We start from the raw sequence: 21,731 nt of genomic DNA, 5'->3' as shown, positions 1-21,731 counted from the left end.
CAGTTCACCATTAATACTCCCCTATTAGCAACTTAGCTAATAATGAAATCCTTTAAAGTGCATGCTCAATTTCGTGTAAGTATTTCCAAATGGTTTGTGCTTTATTTTGTATAATTTTTCAAATATGTTATTTTAAGATGAATCTATAACACTAATGGTGTCAATATTGCTATATCAACTGGCCTACATGCCAAACACATGAAGAAGATTGCTTTTTTTTCTTAATGATCAAGATAAATCCAAGTATTTATTATTATTATTGGGGGTACAGGTAAGAAGGCAAAGCCTAATCAAACTTATATAACACAAAAATAATTATACAATGTCATATTGGGGAGCTCAGGTTTCAAACAAGGAAATCCAATTTCAAACATTTTTCTTCAAAGATGTCCAACTAGAGGATTTTGAATGTAAGTGTCCTGCATTTAGCAGGCTACACCAACCAAAATTATGTGAAAGACTGTAGCTAGCCTGGCTTGTGTAGGATGGAGTTCCATTCTTCTTAGTTCTTCTTTCTCCCTTCAGATCTCCTGTACCCCAATTTAACAGTATCTCCTAAATCTGCCTATGTTACTTTGTAGCACACAAACTCCATGTGGCTATGTAACTACGCTGATCAAATTTTCTTTTACTCCATCAGTATTTGATTCAACATCTGTTAGTAAACCAGTAGCTAGTTGTTAAAATTTGGGATATCTCAGGTATGCTGCACTCTTCTAGTTATATAGCCAACCATTGGTTGTTACTTTATGCACAATATATACATTGATAATGGAGTTAGCCAAGTTGGTGGTCATTTTAAGACAACTACATAATTATAGTTTAGGAGATTTAATCAGATAGGGTGGACACTCACAATTTCAGCTTACGCCCCATGGCCAATTTCCATTGCAATGGTTATTTCTTTGTTTGAAGCTGCTATTGCTGTATTGTGGGACCATTATTTGGGACTATTTTAAGAATTTTAACTATCATAAATATATCAGTATATTCTTCAAGTAGGGTACAGTGTATGCAATGTGTAGTGGATTTTCCTGTAATTTAGTTGTATATGTAACACGTTCACACCTCAGATCAAAGGAGCCGCCCAAGCTACATACGAAATGTAGACCAGGCTACAACTGGGCAACAATTATATAGATGTTGACGCTGAAATCGATTGTGGAATTGATTAATATTCACGTGATTAGGATAACATGTCAGTAATTCCAGGTGTGTTCAGGTAGCTAGATGCCACCACTAGCTACTTTTAACTAGCAAAACTTAATGTTGTAGCATCTATATTCAAGCAGGAAGCTCGTACTGCTGTTGCATGACTGCATACTTGGTGAGAGGATTTGCCTCATAGTATTTCCATTAGAAATGTACGTGAAATAATTAAGATAACTTTGATGCGTGCTATCTTCAGTAATGCTTCACAGAATTTACAGGGCAAAATAACATGCACAAATTAATGTAGAATTTGTTAAAAGTCAATTATATAACATATAAATATATTTTGGCATAATGGTTCTTCAACAGGTACAGACAGGATGGGTCTATCGGAGGTGGATAATGAAACCAATTTCTTCATTATTCATTATTGCATCATGTGATGTTTAAAGTATGAGCTGCTTGACAAATAATGGTATGTTAGAATGTATTTTGGTAGTACTGTATAACTACGTAGTAGGGATCATGAAGGTTTGAGCTTTCCTAAGCTGCTCAATAAATATCAACCTCGCTTTCCCTTTATGACAGCTTGGCAGTATTGGTTTGGCATAAACATTCCATCAAAGCGTACCCAAACACTACCAACAAGTTAATTTAATTACCTGAATTTTCTGCAAGCTGACTGGTGCCTTTAGCCAAGTATCATATCATGAACCACGTTAGTGGTTCATAATGGAGATCACTTGTTTTTGCCAAAGTCTAATAGAAAACTCACTTAAGCACCACCTTAGAAAGCACTCCTAACTACTAAAAAAGCCTTAGAACTTAATTTGGAAGTTAAAAGGAATCAATTAAGGTACTTTTTAACAAGTGTGATAGTTACCTGATAACATGTACTGTGTCATTTACCACAAAGTTGATGCCAGGGCAACCAATGTTGTTTGCTTCCTTTAGTATCTGATGTCAACTCGCTCTGTGCTTAAGGTTATCTATGCTATTGAGCTCTCCATTCTAGAATTTAGTATGTAATATGTAGCAACCTTCATGTAATTATAAAAGTCAAGAAATCTAAAGTCATTGCTTTGCACTAGAAAGAAATAGAGATGGACATGAAGGATCCCACAGGATTTACTTACACAAAGTGATGCATGTGTGTAAAAACCAGTAAAGCTAAATGTGGTTGAACTAAGCTTATCTCAAAAGTTATACGTAAGTTACTGGAGTGATGTCAAGATTTATAATCATTATCATGTGTAATCACTCTTTACAACTATTACTCTTAGGTAAGTAATGGCTTGCTTGCACAAAGGCCGATCTGCATATTATCTGGACATTTTAAATATAAGCTGAATAGTATACTGAATGAGTTTGATACATTACCAAATGAATTACAAGTATGTTATTGTGCTGACACTACTGATTCAGAAATAGTGCAATGTAAAGTTTATCTGGAGAACTAAACATGCTGAGGGCAACATATGCTTGTCTGTATGTCAATAGAGCTGGTATTAGTGATTACTTCCTTCCAGCCTTAACTTCTCAATTGCTGCTTGAGATGTAGAAAAGTGTGTACAACAACTTTTTCAGCAACAACAACACAAAAACAGCACCACAGTCATCACTCTAAAAGTAATAATGGAACTGTACAACAGCTTTGTATGGAACATTTGTGGGATAAGTAATAGGTGGACCACTAAATACTGTTATTGGGGTGCACCTGATGTTAAGAGGCAAACTAAGATACCATGGCCACTTTAAAAGAAAAGGAGCACTTTCCAACAACCGTGACATGCATGATATAGGATGGTTACTAATGTCTGTACAGGGTATACAATGGATAATCAGCTAAAGAGAACATGCAGTGCTATAATGTATTATTGTATAACCCAGAAACAGATTAGGAAGTAGTTGACCCAGTATACAGTTTAAGATGTTTCAGAAGGAAAGTTAGGGTTACAATTAGGGGGTTATAACACATATTACTGATATACTTGTGTGTATAACTGTGTATACATGTATGTACTTGTGTGTGTACCTGTTTGTATCTGTTGTATACTTCCAATTAGGTACCAGCTGATTATGCCGGCATAATTTAAAGTATAATAGGTGCCTGAAAGCATCAAGCGTAATAGGCAGAATAATTATGTCATAGCTACTGTAAGCAAAAATGCATGCCACTGAAAGAGGTTGACTTACAGTCAATGCCACTGGTATGAAAGAGAAATAGAGAAATAGTAATTTGACATGACTGTTATTATAGTTTACAATATATGCAGCCAAATTCTTATTGCACAATGAGCATAATTGTTCATAAACCAAAGTTTATCATTATCCATTAGAAAGGAAAAAAAATATTAGCAAAACATGGTAACTACGGCGAAAAGTTTGAGCATAGTTATGAGCATATAATAGGCCAAACTTTTGGGCACTGCAGCATAGCATAATAGGCAAAATTAAAAATATAATAGACTGGTGCCTACTTACAATGCACTGGCAGTCAGCTCTGTCAATATCAGTGCATACATTACACTAGCTATGTACAGTATGTGTGTATACTTGTATACCCTGGATGGTATCGCACCAATCACCACTGCAAATAAGCCGATTATTCTGATTAACAGTAAGCAACAGAATTAGCTTATTCCAATAACCCATCCAATACTAACACTCATACTCATCATGACTTATATTAGTGACATAAGCATTGATGTACAGCTCATTCTAGGTTAAAATGTAAAGTTAAATGTATACCACAAGTAAAAGTTATACTCATGGTAGCCAGGTTTAGGTTTAAGTACATTTTACTTTTAAAAAGTGGTTGATGCTACATAGAAACCTTTACCTCAGGCATGGTTTGTAGTCACCACTATACCATTAACACATAAATTATGTCTAGCCTCCCCCACTACACAGCACAGTGGAGATTAACATCAGCTTAGATTTAATCAAAACTGATTAATTGGCTAGTAGCCATTATCAGCCTGATACTGAATATTGAACTGATTATCAATGCAATACTATAACCCTGGATACATCAAAGTGCTCAATGGAACTTGGCCCTATATCATGCCATATCTCCTTTCCAAAGGAAACCACAAGGTAAAAAGTAACTGGCCAACAATAAAAGGGCTAACGTTCTCATTATACAAAGCCACACCTGTTTTCTTGTCTACTAAGCAATCACCTTCAGTTATTTAGTCATTTATATTAGGGAGTATATAATAAAGCCTTGTCAAGTATAATTGTGCTTATGACTAACCACATTAATCATTAAAATTTTATAGGCATTATTTTTGATCAGCCAAAACATTCAGCATTTTATAGTCCCTTTACTTATCTTACACCAATACCTTATGTGTGGACAATTTCTGTCAACATATTTAGCACACTGAAGGACACAGAGAAACATAGAGGTTTCAGAATTGTATATTTCTTACTGAACATTCACTTCTTCTTATCTGCACTGCTCTACTTCTATATACACTTTAGTGGATGAAATTTATGATAGAGACATCTATACTGCAATCTCTGTAGTCAAACCTGGTGATGTAATCTGGTGCTTATAAGCCATTTGTTTAGAACCAACATGGAATATTTCTGTTGAAATATTACATTCATCTTTTTTGGAATAGTTATCTTATGTACTATATGCCATATATTGGACTGGCTTGTGTAACAGTGACAGATCTAAGGGTGGGACCGAGATACTCTAATAGAGCAATCAGTCAAATATTCTGATAGAACAGTCACTGCATTTTATGCCGACAATTTACTTTAGACCACAAATTGTACTCAAAACCTGTTAATGATCCCTACAACTCAAAGCAGATCACATAAAAAAACATGCATAATTTTTTACTATGAATTTTGTGCATAAAACAGCTCTATATCAAGATTTTCAGCCCTGTAATATGAAGGTAGCCTAGACCCATTCTGAGGGCCCAGATCCCTTGCTTCAAACACATGCACTATATTCTCAATCATACTTGATCAGGACTAATGTTTTCTTGCTGGTGTTTTGCTGGGATTTGTAACATACTGTACAATAATATGATTTCTTAAGCCTCCTGCAGAAGTTACACTGTAGTTTTAAGATATTGTTTGGTGTGGTATAGTGCAGCTTTCCTGTGTTCCCTGATGATGATTGGATCATACGGGGAGATCAGTATAGTAGCCATGCCATCATCTTAGTGATTGGAGAACGTAATTTACTTGACGGTTTTGGACTACTAACATCTCATAGTAGTGCAGTGAATAGTAGTCCGGGAACCATGTACTGGTACAACTTACCCCATAAGGCATGACCACTATAGTAATCTGTATTATAATGAACACAGTATGGGCATCAACATGTACTGAAGACCAGCTATTAACCATCGTGGTAGCTGTATTTTATGTCTACAATCCCAACCCTTTCACACTTACAATCCCAATTCTCACAGGTACAGCTACACATAGCTGTAGAGTTGATAAATTGGTCATTATTAAGACATAGCTAAAAAAACACTATGTCAAGTCAAGTCATTATAATGTCCCATGTCCATGCCAACAAAATTATATTGTAGCAAAAATAATAAAGGTATATTGGCTAAGAATTTCAAGGAAGATCAAAACTCTAGAGATAAGTCTGTTCTTTAGTCCACCTCCAGCATTTGCACTCATTACCATATAATTATCTATTTTTCTCTGTGTGTTATTTGTCATTTCCAACAGTCTATTATAGCTACACCATGCATCTTGTGACTGTTCTTATAAGAATACCCTGATCTTGAAATACCAGTAGTTTTCTCATGACAAGAGGCTATATACATAGTGATGAGATTTCATCATGTGTGACAGCATGTTTTGTTAGAGTATCATGCAAAATGTGCTAAATATTTATGTTTCATAGTTTCACTTCCAGTATTTTGTTCACTGCTTTTACCAGCCTACATGTATATACTCTACCACAAATTTTACCTGCAGAATTGACACATTCCTAAATGAAATTGCAGCATTACACAACTGCGCATGCAGTCTTTCATCATCATCATAAACAGTAACTCTCTCCCACTGGAGACCTCTGTTCTCCACTATCAATCATAGCATGTATATTTGCCTGTTGGTAGCAGGGGTTGGGGGTAGTTGTGGCCAACAAGCTAGCTGTAAGTTCACTATCAGCTATAGTTTATATATTGGTGATTGGGCTGATTACATGTATATGGTAGATTTGATTTTGGTTAGTAACACTGAGTTAGAAATTAAATCTTTTATATAAGCCATGCATTCATATTGGAAGATTAACTTTGTTGCAGATAGTGGAGGTTCCCTGTAGTCTGGTTGCACGATATGACTTGGAGAAGGTGGTTTACTCGCTGATAATGTAGCTTTCAAATGTTTCAGAGTGTACTGGTATGCTTTTCAGCAAAATATTGATGGACAGTTAACTTATCTAAACACAAAGTAGTCCCCAGCATTTTGATGCTACTTTGTCATTAGTCGGAGCTGATTAACTTGTGTGATTGATTATGTAACCAAACTTTGCACCTACGTAGCTTTAGTGATGATAAAATGAATTAATGCAATATATATCGCAAAGTAAATACTTGACATCAACTTAACTTGCATTAGTTAAGTTAAAAGATTTGTATAGGCTCTTAATCATGCATATACATGTCACATAATTCAAATTACAGGCACATACAAGCATTAGATATTTAATTAGCTACTGCTTGGCAAACTGGCTGAAACTGCAGCAGTACAATAATTATTAAATGTTCCATTACTGATTCTGTCAATAAAGTTTTTTGTTACAATAGAGATGAAAAAGAATAGCTATAGTTCACCTGTAAAAATAATAATGTTGGGTGCATAGTTGCACATTAATCAATATACTCTAATAGAGCAGTCATAATTTATTTGCACAATATACTCTAACAGAGCAGTCATATAAATTCTTAAATTGCACATTTGTTCATGCTTGCTTAGAGTTTAACACACATGTTCGTTTTCAATTTAAATATTAGCACCATAGCACTAGAAATGAAACACAAAAGTGATAGGAAATAATTGCAAATAATTAATAAAGCATATCATAGTATTGCATCTTCTACAGTGCACAAAAGGGCATATCTTATGCCAAGGGATGCCTGTTAAATCTGTATTGTTGGAAATGGTTACACTTGTCTCAAGTCATGGAAATCTGTGATCATCCTTAACATGCGCATGTGTATATCTGTATATGTGACCGGATTTGCGAAAAGGGGTCTTCCACACACATCCAATTCTATGAACTTAGGAGACCATAACTTAGTGTTCAGTTAACATATAAACCTGGAATTTTCACCATTCATTCAGCTATGTTGGTGCTCACCACTGATCAAATTACAAGCCTATAGCTTTTTCCAATCTTAAAGTATTAATCATCAAAGTTGGTAAATTGAAGACCCCTTTTTGCAAATCCGGTCACATATTTTACTTTTAGGTTGATTTTAACCAATGCATATTGTATGCATATACATTATCAAGAAATAGCTCCAGTACTGCATTACATATGTATTTCTGATGACACATGTATATATCAATGTGTTTAGTAACTCTCATAGGCAGCTATATAAGTTATATATACTTGTTCCCTCAGCAGGTACGTAAATGAAGCTTAAGTGCAATATTAAAGTCGATTGGTGTATTACTTTGTAGCTTACTTGCATTATCTTGCTGTTTTCAAGCAATGGTCTCTTTCCAGATAAAAGATTTCAGTCAGAAACAGAAGTTTGAATCAAATGCAATTGCACAAGTATCTATTCTTTGTTATTATAATATGTGTGCTTGCTATACAGCCTTCAATGCCTAGCTACTATATATGCAGCTTTATAATTATGTATACTGCATATACCTCAGATCTAGGATTTTATATATAAGAGAGATCTGTTGTTGCAACAAAATTGGAGTGGGGTGTTGATATATACAACTATACCCAGTATGTGTGATCCATGTGTGATCCATGTGTGATCCATGTGTGATCCATGTGTGATCCATGTGTGATCCATGTGTGATCCATATCAACAAATTGACATCCAAACTATAAAAAAGTCCAACATAGAGCTGTCCGGTGGGTTATGTCTGATTATGACAGATTTAGTAGTGTATCAAACATGTTAGAAACTTTAAACTGGCCCACCCTTGAATCAAGCTGTAAGATTAGCAGACTGCAAACTTTTTTGTAAGGGAATCCACAACTTATCTGGCCTATCAATACCATCATACTTCTTAACCACACAACGTTCAACTAGACACCACCACCCAAACTACTTTATCCATCCAGGTACCAGAATCAAATACTATCAGCACTATCAGCACTCCTTCTTTCCATTCGACTGGAATAACTTGCCAACCTCAGTGATTAAGTCTGAAAACATTGACATATTTACTAACCAATTACTAGACAAATAACTTAATATAGCTGTACCGTAATTATGTGTATGTGTGTAATTTTCCTTGGGGTCATCAAGCATTTGTGGCAATAGTAAAGGCTGCATAAATTCTGCAATATGGTTCAGTTTTAAGGGGCCGTATACCTTAAATTCTGCAACATTTTAATAGCATATGTACTTATATATGTCACTCAAACTGAAAAATGTAACACTAAAAATGTGGTAACGACAATGAAAATGCTGGCAGTGACAATGTCATCTATGTCCGAATTGTTTTAAAAACATTATCACCACAGGGTGACACTAAAACATCATGAGTCTTCCAACGTGTACTGATGAATATAATTATTATAATAAGTATTATTATACTCTGATGTTAAAACTTTACAACAAACACAGGTAATTAAATACATGAAAATTTACAATCTCCTTTCTTGTGAGCTGGAACAATTTCCAGCCTGAGAGTTTCTCCTGTTTAAGTGATGGTCACTGTAAGCTTGACAAAATATTAGAGTTAAGCTACGCCTGCAAGGGGCTAGAAAATTTCCCACAATTTTTCAAGGTACTTAATTTGTCAGGGCCACCTGTTTTGTTTGACTGAAAACTATTATAGTAATTATTCTTCTGTAAGGCTGCATTTCTGGGATTGCTCTTTGTTGAATGGTATGTAGCTGTCAGGAAAGGGTCCATCATCTTCTTTTGTGAATTCACAGAACAAAAACATCATTGAAAGGATTTACTTTAGCAGTGTGGGGGTCACTGTTCAGGGCACGAAGTACCTGGCAAGGCAAACTCCTATATAACTTGACAATACAACACAGATGTCATGGATTCTACCCTAGAGCTCCTATATTACACCTTTTCAGCTATAAGTCACTAAGTCTAAGTCCTTTAAATTAGGTTAGGTAATCCTAAGGCTGCAGCACATGTTGCTGCAGACCTTCAGTGCTGGTCACTGTAAAGCATTAATACAATACAATACCGGACATGATAATTGAATAGCCAAATTCAATTGCCCAAGTGAATTTATTTATTTACTAGGCAGGCAGCACAACTGGTTTGCCTCGTGGTTTGCAGTCACTAGAACAGAGAAGTCTGATCCACTTTATGCATGAGTCGGGCGCCACTACAGGAGGAGGATGCGAGCCGGGGTGCCTCATCATAGTGTTGTGATTTTTTTTATCATCCGGCCCTAATCATGCGGGCCGGCAATCCCTTCCATGCACCTTGATGTCTCTAGCTAGAAGTAATGAAAACAAAGATAAAACAAAACACAACTAACCTCTCGCTAACCTTCAGTCAGAGCCTACGAAGACGTAACAAAAATAAATAAATCAATATCTAAATAAATAAATAAATTTTAAAAAACACAGTTAACACACACACCTGACGATTAGGCTAATTGGAGAACAGGAAACGGTTGTGACAGCCCACATGATGTGGTCACGCCTTTGTGCTCCATTTAACAGTCGTCCCTTCGATTCATTCCTATAACATTTACTGCTGATGGTACATCGTGGAAGTTATGAGTAGCGGAGAATCGCGGGTGCATGCCTTGCCAGCGGCAGATGGTGGTACTTCAGAGGTACGTTGATATGGTGTTCCTTGTGTGGAGTCTATCTCCGTTTTAGAGCCACAATAGTCTATTTTAATTGTTTTGAAAGTGGTACACAGCGAGGTAGCTACACAGTTTGAACCATCACTAATAAGACTATGCTTTGGGTGAAACTGAATCAGTTCGAGCTAGAGCAAAGTCTGGTAGGCCTGCACTTAGTAATGTTATTAAACAGAAATCAGGACAAAAGGAGTACAAACTATCAAAATGAGCAGAAGGCTACAATGTTATTTAAGATCATAATCCGCCACTAGATTGATATAAATGCTGACAATCTCCTTATTCCTAACCTGATCTACCACACCAGAGGACACGATAAAAGATTTATGTTACCAATGACACAGATAAATTCTTACAAATATTCCTTTTTCCCATCCGCTATTCAAATTTGGAATTCCTTACCCTAACACGTGATAGCGGACTTAACAGAGATCGAACAATTCAAGCACAGCCTTGCTGGTCTAGAGACTGTATAAGAATGATTGTAATAGTTTTTTTTTCCTTTTCTTTTTTTGTGTACTACGCTCTTTTTGAGGTCTGCACAGTATAACAAATAATAATAAAATACAAATAAGGAGCGTAGTCTCGACTAAAAAGGAACTCGTTTGTAGCCATAGTGTAGATATATTTGCAGGTACACAGTGGTTAAATGCATTGGATGGCTTGTACTTAGAGTTTCTATTGGTATTTTAGCTTCATTTTATTAATACCAGTTTTCAAGCCATGAAAATGGTGAGTCGGTCTAACCGTGAAACATCAAACTAATCAAGTTGATGTAAGTGTTTGTTAACATATGTAATTGTGTTTTGATTGATTGGTTGATGCGTACCACTACATATCTTCTGGAGTGCTTTAAACTGCTAAAGGCTAGGTAACTATTGTAAATGTTGTATTATTAGCTATTACAGCTCAATAGGTCATTAGTTAGCTTTTATGTTGCTAAGGTCATTTAGTATGTTAAGTTCATCATACCGTTTGATAACAGACATGCTTATAAATCTGCAGACGGTCAAATTCTGCTAGCAGTTGAGTCTTCTATATCTAGCATATTTAATGTTGTTTTCAGAGTCTAAAGGACATGTTAGTTCGAGTTAAACAAACAGAAAATGTGTCTAGGTTATATATAACAATATCTGGTTGTAAGGTAGGGTTGATGGAATAGTCACAAACCCCGAGGGTCAGCATAAACATTATAGTAAATGGATAGTCGTCAAACATTTCACCTTTTGATTGACCAGGTCACCTAGTCACTGTGTACGAGTGTTACATCAAAGTTTGAATCATTGGACTTAATATAGTAGCTGATACCATCGTGCATAAAGGGACTTGCAAGTGATCTACTTGGTAGCTATAAAGTTGCTTGTGCCCCTGACCACATAAATCAGGGCACCGTTATAGCATTTGTTATTCTTGTTGTTTTTTTTGTTGTTGTTTTTTTTCTTAATCAGGACACTTGAAAATGAGGACTCCTAAATAATATGGACACTTGGCCATAGCCCCAAGTATCTGTCCTTAATTAAGCACGTTTACTGAACTGGGTACATCTGGTTGGTTCAAACTGCACAGCCTTCATACGGACTCTACCTGATCTCCAGGTGACATGTACACTGAACAATTGAAGGCTTTTTGATATTCATTTCCTCTTTTGATGTGTGTTGTATAGCTCCTACAAGAAGCCTGTTAGTCAGTATTAATTTTCTAAGCCGACTATTGATGTTACCACTATCACTTAGTATCACAGTTTCCTCACTATAATATAAATATAACACTCACCCTCTACTATAGAGTTTGTATGTATACAGTCTTGCTAGCACAAACTATCCTGCCAGAAGGATAACTTATGTGTTTTCCAATAAAAATGCTCTGATTAAAAAGTTTTGTTGCCTTGTAAATGGCGATAATGGCATTCTATTATAATACCTTATGATAACTGGTACACAGCCATAATACAGCTGGTTAACTATGCACAGCATATATAGACAATGTTTATTATGCCGTCAATCACTTGATAAAGTGTACACCATTTTCTTCATTTTTATTGTTTATTATTAAGCCTGCATTAATGGTGTTTGGGGCAACAACCAGAAAATTGTACATACTTTAAATGTATAGATGATCTTTAGATGATAATTTAGTTACAAATGATTTATTTTGCCACCCAGAAGCATGAGTGGTCATTTTGTAAAGGTGTTGGAAATCCTACGCTGTGAACTAAGCTAAATTGTTGGTAGTATAATGGAGTAGGTAACTAATACTTCATAAATTGTAGGAACCTGCTCTTGTAGCCAAGAGTCAAGCAACACACATAATACCAGAATGCACATCACATGCGCCACACAGCGTAGTTACATAAAACTGTTTCATAATAAAACAAACTGGAGTCCCTTGATACACAATCAACTTAGTTCAATATTTCAGTTCAGTTGAGCCAGTCTCTTCTGCTACTCTCTTCTGAATTGAAACCTTATACATAAGACTCCACTTCAATCCTTCTCACGGGTCCCCACAATTAGTTTATTCTAGGGAATTTAAGATGGGTGGCATTGTTATATACACAATATGTTAACTAGAACAAGCTCTATTGTTACTGACATTATTATTTAATTTCCAGTATGATAATTACCGTTGGGTTTTTTCCATTGCTTTATATGTATATAGGTATGGCAGGAGTGTAAGCATATATAGTGTATTGGTGGGGTATTGTTTGTCAGAGGGACAGTATGTTTGATACATACATAACGAAGTTGTGTAACAACACTAATTTACATACAACTTCTTGGGAAGTGTCTGCTGAAATTACATGTTTTTTGTAGTTTGTTCTAATCATAGACACCCACCATTTACAAACAAACAACATCACCAGTGGTGTTCAGTGTAATGTTCAGTGATGTAACTAAACTACTACGCCCTATTATTATTATTATTATTATTATTATTATTCACATAAAACCAGAAGTGGTGAACAGTCATTATTAGGAAATACACAACACGCACAATTGTATGAAATAACCCAAAGAGAATGCATAGCAACCTTCCTAACTTTTCTTTCCAGTTCAGTTTTGATGCCTTCGTTAGGGACCTATGAGAAAGAAATACAAGGAATCAAAATCGACACTAAAACTGTGTGAAATGCAAAACAAAATCCCTACACAGTAGTGACCTGACCTGGTCCCCAGCAACATGTAGACTGGGCACATATTCAAGCACACTGTAATAAGAGCAGTGGTTTCTTAGGTTATGTGTCAAGTTGCTGTGTCATTGTTGGTAAGGTTCTCCCCTAGTGGTTTATGTTGATGTGTTTAGTGCCATATTGGGTAAACCAGAAATCAACTGAACACCCTCAAGTATTGTGATTGTAGTACTTCTTTTATTTATTTATTTTTTTCGAAATGTGTTGTCAAGAGTGTATGAGCTCATAATAAGAATGTCCCTAAATGTGTGTTAGTGTGTATGTGTGTGTATACACTTCAGTGCTGGTCATTGTAAAACAACTATTATAATAATAATAACATGCTTGAAATAGTTAACCACAGGCTATAGGTGAGGCAAACACTATCCCACTACTTGTTAGCTCAACAAGCCTTAAGGGCCAGTTAACGGTTCAAGATTTGTTACTTTATACGCTGGACTGGCAAGACCTGTTGTATACTTCTGTGTTACCAGTGGTTGTCAAGTACTGTTAAATCTTAAATCATAGTTCAGCTCTTACTGAACACCACACATAACATTATGTAAGTGAATTCTATGAATCTATAAATTGTGTGGTTTCCAAAATTCTTTGAAAACAATTTTACTATGACAACAGGAACTATTACATTTAACCCAATATGTCTATACCCACACAATGGGCTGGTATCCAAGTTACAACTGCTATATGTGTGGTCTACCTTCGCAGGCTTTCTTATGAGTTTCCAGGGGGTATAGCCAGATAGTTCTTTTAAACACATCTTCTGACTTGAAGGAACATACACAGTTTTTACACACAACTGTAAACTAATGTAATCCAATATTTTTCAGGTTCTTCACTTCCTGTTAAACTAATGGGTTTGTTACTCTAATATAAACAGAGTTCATAGAAGTCCACATGTTACTTTCATGTTTACCACTTGTTACTGTTCGCCCACACACCACTTCCTATCTTTCACCTCAAATCTATTGTTCTATCTAACCTTGTACTACTACTGTCTCCAACGGAAGGATATTTAGCAATAGAAAATTTTACCATTACATTTAAACATAAAATTCTGTCATTTATATTTGTGACCGGGCCTGCGATAATAGGGCATGTGGGCACACAGTTTTTGCCTACTTTTTCACACTTTCATCGCTCATAACTTTTTCTACTATTATGCTATGGCATTGCAATTTTCAGCTATTAGTAAGCATTTAATTGGCTTTATGCTGCAAGTTACAGAATGGAAATATACTTTTCCAGTACCAAAATATGATCTGTAGAGTGATTGGGTGTCGCTTGTGCCCACATACCCTGTTTTCGCAGGCCTGGTCACATTTTCTGATGTAACGTATCGTATTATGACTTTTAAAATTTAACACTTTTATCCTGACAGGACCAGCTTGCTCTGGCACATGTCTGTACTGATATTGACCTAGCAACAATCGCCAGCAAGTTGGAGAACTGGGAACCTATCAGTAGCCACTTATCCATTACTAATGCTGAAGCTGTTGAGATTAAGAAAAATCATCAGGGTGATTACAGGCTACAAAAGACACGGCTACTCCAGCTCTGGAAAACAAAAGTTGGCAAGACAGCCACATATAAATGTCTGGTGGAGGTTGTTCAGGCTACAATTGGTGATTCATTTGCTGAAGATATTTATGACATGGCAGTGGAGACATATCGTGGTATGTTTAAGGTTTAATTTATGTAATACGTAAAGTTTGTACTGCCTTATGTGATCACTGTTAGTGAACCAAACCCTTTGTGTGTACTAGCGCGATGGTAAAGTGTGTATATTGTGTGAGTATATTGAGCCACCTTCTATATTTTGATTTAGTTCCATCAGTTTCATCTAAACCCTAGGCCTGTGGTCTATTTCGTATGCACTGCTGTAGATTGTTATACACCAAACTTTCTAAAAATCTGAAAATTATATTTGAGTTCTGTGCAACGTATACTTAGTTATTTTTCACATATTTTCACAGTTGTAGTAGATTTTTATTTACACTGTAGCTATGAAGTCACCACAAGGCAGGGAGAGCTATCATCATGTTAACCCTACCATGAATGATCTGATGAACCTTCCACCACTGATAGGCTCAAAATGGGGACTAGTCGGTACCAAGTTGGGTATTTGTGAAGATACTCTGACCCAAATATCAGTCACTGGTGATGATATCAGGTGCTCTGCCAAGATGCTCAGGATATGGCATAACACAGAAAAATTTCCAACTTGGGTTGACCTTCTAAGAGTTCTAGAGTTGCCTTATGTTGGTCTACTAGATGTAGCCGAAAAGCTTAAAGCTCATATGTTTAGCTGTACCCTGCTTAGAAATGGCAGACGTACTAATGGCTTGTCAGTTAAAGTACCAACAGAATCTAGCAAAAAATACATATGCTTTATGGTAGATCTTGTTGAATTGCTGCCACCAGATTCATGGAGGAAAATGAAGACAGCTTTGGAGCACTACGAGGATCCGATCTCCAGTTTGTACCCAGAAGAAATGGACACTGCTGTGTATGAAAATGTCCGCAGTGTTTCCGATATGCTCAAGTCTTTGAAAAAGCATGGCTTGCTATCTGCTGTGGAGTTAGGCTGGCTAAAATTTCTTGTCGATGATGTGGTGAAGTGCCCTGAAGCATCAAAAAGAATTAAGCAATATGAAGCTGCTATTGAGTCAGATAGTCTCCTCGGCAAAGTACACTTTGCCAATAACCAACACCTCACAGATGACACAGCAATGCTTTACTGTAGAACTAGAATCCAGCCTGAGACAGCTACCTGTCAGAATGTAAAACTCGCCAAAGCAGGATGTACCAGCTATGTGGGAGTACAGGAGCATGAGGCTGTACTACATTCTGTCCAAGTGGGCTCAATCATTTTCTTCTGGAAAATTCCATTTAGGAGAGCTGTAGAGATGAAGCTGTCAAAATCAGTTAGCCTGGAAACCAAAAGGATGTTTGATGATGCCAACATACTAGACATCAGTGTGATGGTTGGAGACAGCTATGAGAGTGTGTCTGTTGAAGACATGTCAGTGGCAGCAGAAATGAGTGTTCAGACACGGAGGAAACTATCACTACAATCGCCAACAGCTGCTGTCAAGCTTAAACGAAAGTTATCAGATGTAAGTAAACATACAGATTAGCGTGTTTTAGTCTCTATACATGCTAATATCTAGCTGCTTGTGTAACATATTATTATTTTTGTAGAGTCGAAAATTCTGGCTTGTGTTAAGGAGGAAAGCAGATACATTGGTCTATCAGTTAGAATTTTACATCAACAGGCGAACTGCCATTCGAGGGAGGGATGCCACTGAAGTTATTCTGATCTCAGAAATAACTGATGTTCAGCTATCAAAGAATCAGAAGTATTCCATTGAAGTAATGTGTAGTGCTATGGGCTATAGTCTAGGATTGAACTGTGAGAGTGGGGCAGAAAAGTTGATGAGCGACCTTCAATATTTGGTCACTGAGTACAATAAACTGTACCAACATGTTCTCACCCAGTCAAGACGTAGTTCTATTGGTAAACTGCTGGAGGTGGACGGTAAGTGATAATTATGTGGAATGCAAAATTTTGAAAGGGTTACAGTTGATCAGAAGATACACACACACACACACACACACACACACACACACACGCACACACACACACACCGCACACGCACACATACGCACACACAAACAAACACAGTGTGTGTGCACATGCAGCACACATGCTCATGCACACACAGACATACATACACACATGCACACACTCCTTTTGTGCAGTTATCACCTCATGTATATTCACATCGTAAGTATACAGAATAATTTCAGTAATAATAGACTAGCAAATGGTTCAAGCATTATGCCAGCCATAATAGGGACAACAATTTACAAGATTATAATGCAAAATTTGTGTGCAGTAATAGTAAATGATGAAGCGTTAATTTTTTTATAAGAGTGTCATTGAGAGTACATAATAGTAGCCAAGAGTATGTAGTAGCCCGTGATTCATGTTTTCGTGAAGCAACTCAGTAATTGTTTGCTTATGTTACTTATAATGGGTGCTGTATTTAGCACCATTTCGATCACTTAACCACCCTATTGTCATAGAGAGATGGCTAATGTTAGACTTCTGACACTGGTAAATGAACCCTGAAGGTGTGGCTAAACGCTTGTTTGTGCCGCTATTTTCTTGAGCAAGCTGGAGTTATTTTGGGTCCTTACAATATCTGTTGAATACTTTGGTGAATAACTTGAGAAACTGGCAAATAAGGACCGGTTGGTACGATATGCATTTCAAATTAACATTTCGCGTAAACAAGCAATTACTGAAATATCTGTGTTATTCTACACAATCATTTATCACAGGGTAACACACAGTTTGACATTCTTGGTTACTGCTATATACTCTCAGTGCACTTTACAAAATAGTATCAAGATACTCTAATAGAGCAGTCACTTACTGTGATACAACAGTCACAGGAAATACTGATATACTCTGATAAAACAGTCAGCTCCCTGAACATAATCTTGACTCTGAAAGGATAATTTCAGCAGATTTTTTTACCATTGGCTATATCAAGTCTATATAGTATGTAGTATATGTGTATTATAATTACCTTAAACGCTACATAAAGTGTGATTATGTTTTATGATCCACCTTCAGAACGATGTCAATCACCTGATTGCCTCACTGATGTGGAGGTATACTCCAGTGTGTTTGGTCACTTACAGATCAAGCCACCACTTACCCTCAACTGTGTAGTGAAATGTTCATTTTCTCTACTGACCACTTCACAGGTACTTGATATATAGAATATTGTATTATTGTAAAATTAAATGGTAGAACCTCTTGAATTAGCACTTCAATTTCGATCAACCTATTTGGATAATCTGTGAACAGGTTACCTTGGTTAAATGCAGCAGTATTTACTTTTTTACCCTTATCTACTACTCAACATTCAAAAAATATTAATGTAATTTTAAAACTGATTGTGGTACTGCTTAAGTGCAGCTACTATTGAAGATACAACATTTAGCTACGTAAACACGGCACATACGAAACAAACTCAAGGTGATTAGTGAGTCATGTTACTACCTCACCTAGTATATAGAACCTTGTTTATAGTGGGCAGTGGTCAGGTCAATGTCCTAAACATATATCCTCAATTCCCTTCACGACCTTGTATTGAATCCATGTGATTTGACTCAGGCAGACTTAGACCAAAAGTTGCATAACTGCTCCGTCACACCTCCTGCTCATGAAGGCCTAGCAATTACCACAACAGTAGATTATAGTTGTGATGTGGGCGTCCCATTTAATAAGGCTTTACTGTATAACTCTATGGAGAAAATGCCACAATACTTTGCTCAGTCTTGCTGTTTGAATGATGTGTGAATATGTCTACTGCTGTACTGTGTGTTATATTAGAGTATTTGACAGTGTTCTGCCACTGTATGTAAAAAAAATTTTTCATGTTTGTAGATGTGTGATGGTAGTCCATTAGCTCGCAAGGGAAGTACTGGTACTAGATCACCTACACTATTAAAGACCATCACAAGCCTCACACACAGTATGTCACTGGAGAGTTCATCACCTAAGATGAGTGGATTATGCCAGGATCAAAGGAGGACACAAACTGTGTCTGGATGTACTTCATATGAACGCTATCGAAAATAACTATATATCCTGTTTTTACTTACATGTCTTGAATAAGTACTTGTGTGTTTTGCATATATCACCTGATATGATTATGTTATTAGCCGTTATTGAAAATGACTGTAGGTTTTTAATTATGCTGTTTATACTGTATATAACTTATTAATAATCTTATAATACTAAGTTTTTTTTGCTGGGAGTGTTTGTTTGCAAAAGTAATTTTGGTATGGCATACTGTGTGATACACAGTAAATTCAAATGGGTCAAGTTCACCTTCATAGGTAAATTTAAACTACAGAAATTTTGGTGAAAATGGCCATCTAAAGGTGGTTGTAACCAGGGTAGGCATTTGAACTAACCAAAGCAGTCAAAATAACTAGGAGAGGTCAATATAATTGTTCACTGAGGATGTTGAATTAACATATATTAGTAATTTCTTTGTGTATTGTAAAGAGTACTATAGTAAAGTTTAGATGGCCATCTAGTTAAATTTACACACTGATCGTTATAACATTAATTTTGTGGTTAATACTGTTACATCCCACAATCAAAAGTGAACATAGGAATTTGAAAACTCTATAAGATCAGGATGTTTAAAGATGCAGTATGTAATAATTATGAGTACGTGTTATATGTATATTACTACTAGTGATGACTGACTCATCGATAAATGCAAACAAATATTTTGTGACAAGAGTTAATTTTACAACAGATCGTGGAAGTAAGGTTATTTCAAACACTTAGCTAGAGGTTGAAGAGGCCATGGGACATCTGGGTAATATGACTGTTTTAAATAAACAAGTAGACTACATCCTTGGGTCATTAGCTACTACCAAAGAAATCAGTCTTTTGAATTGCAGGTAAAACAACCCAAAAGTTTGGGTCATCTGTATAATTATACCCATTTGAATTTACAATGTAGTTATGCTGTACTAACAATAGGCTTCTTTGTATCTAGTTGTGGTCTTCTCAGTTCATAGAATTGGATGTGTGCAGAAGACTGGATCCCTTTTCGCAAATCCAGTCACAGATCATGATCAGCAGTCAGAATTTTCACCAAGATGTACATTCATCCACGCTACAGTTGTAGATGTCCCACAAACTGAACAAGTTTTTTTTACTTTGTAAGCACCAGGAGCCAACCTGCATTGCACAGTAATGTAAGCTCACATTTTTGAAAATTTGAAATCTTTTTTTTTTTACTGTTGATCAGAGAATAAATTAAAACTGAAGTATAACACTAACACTACAGCTAAATAATTGTGCTTCTGCTACATCACACGTATGTGTACATGGCACAGAGATACTCAATAATGTTCAATTTGTGTATACAGTGTGGTGTTGTGGTATTTGATACAAAAGAACTTGAATCAGAAAGTGTACAGCCATAAGAATGAGAATATGATATATATACATTCAGCAATGCTGTACTTCTATTTTGAATTGTTTGTATGTCAAAAATATTAATTGAAAGCCTCGTGATAATGTCGACCAGCTTTATTTACTTTTACCACTTTGGTAGTATTAACCAAGTACAATCAATTATCCAGCTGTGTATGATCGTGCAACAATGTACCTCGGACAAGCAATATCCCCCCCCTTCAGCCATGTCTTGCTTTTCAATGTATACATATAATAAAATGTCTTATGTACCTAAACTAGCTATGAACATACATACAACATGCACCCACACAGCTAGCTACTAAGGATTGTTAGTATGCGTCAGTGAGCACAAATACAAATATCTAAAAATCTGTACAAATACAAAAATCTGTAAAATGTTCATACAATAAAACTGCTAATGCTGCTAACTTAGTATAATATTTAAATTGCCAATGTGGTTATCAGCTAGAGCAGGAATATTTCATGTACACGGGAGTCTTGATGAGGAATGTCCTATTTCATTTGATTCCATGCACAACAAATTTCTCATTCAAAAATTGAGCCAATGTGTATTCTCTAACTTTATCACTAGCATGAAGGTTCTTCCATGTTGGCTCAGGACTGTGGAATAACCAGTGCAACATTATTTCATAACTAGCCTCCAGATCTTTCCCTTGGAATTTATCTTTAATCTGATCAAGTACCTCCTTGTCAAGTCCAAGATATTTACCAACAATGTAAGATATCTGACTGCAGACATGTTCCACTAAATCGTTTCTTTGTGAAGCTGAAGTAAACACCACTCCTACAGTTGCAAAATATATAATTTCTTTAATGTAGGTAACAGCTATTTTGATTTATTTGCTAGTTTCTATAAAGATAGAATTAATACTATCATGTACTTACCATCTTCAGGATTTCTTGTCAAGCAACTTTGTTTAGAAGTGTGACCTGTGAATGTACAATGTAAATGAAATTTTCTCACACTTTTGGAAAACGTAGGGAGCATTACCTTAAACAAGGAGGATCATCACATAATTCCCAAGCTGACTTATTGTACACAGGCTTAAGCAAGAATTGATGATCTCCCCTTTTTAACCCTACTATACGTATATGACTAGCTCGTGAAATTCCTATTTTTACCTATATTTGCAATTGTTTGTTTACCTTTTGTGTATATGTACATAACACCCATACAATTTGTCATTGGAGATTTTCTATACATCACCACATCCAAGGAAAGAATGGTGCCAAACATGAAGCTATACAAACCTGTGTCCTACTAGTAAGCAAAGTAGCTGTTATAGTTAGCATACGTAGTTTTTTAGCAATGTTCTGCCT

The 21,731-nt window shown here is 36.0% G+C and overlaps 1 protein-coding gene across 1 annotated transcript; it reads left to right on the top strand.

Annotated features, from left to right (window-relative positions):
* The first annotated feature begins 9,981 nt into the window (after positions 1 to 9,981).
* Positions 9,982 to 19,108, top strand: LOC136256090 (uncharacterized). Its single transcript, XM_066049023.1, has 6 exons — positions 9,982 to 10,149; positions 14,748 to 15,042; positions 15,371 to 16,485; positions 16,571 to 16,907; positions 18,015 to 18,148; positions 18,834 to 19,108. The coding sequence occupies exons 1-6, from the start codon at positions 10,090 to 10,092 to the stop codon at positions 19,026 to 19,028; spliced, it is 2,136 nt and encodes a 711-aa protein (XP_065905095.1). The 5' UTR covers positions 9,982 to 10,089; the 3' UTR covers positions 19,029 to 19,108.
* Positions 19,109 to 21,731: the final 2,623 nt, after the last annotated feature.

This window comes from Dysidea avara, chromosome 1, assembly GCF_963678975.1.
Source record: "Dysidea avara chromosome 1, odDysAvar1.4, whole genome shotgun sequence".
In the NCBI taxonomy this organism is placed as follows: domain Eukaryota; kingdom Metazoa; phylum Porifera; class Demospongiae; order Dictyoceratida; family Dysideidae; genus Dysidea; species Dysidea avara.
Note: the sequence above shows the minus strand (reverse complement) of the source record. Positions and strands in the feature narration are given on the sequence as shown.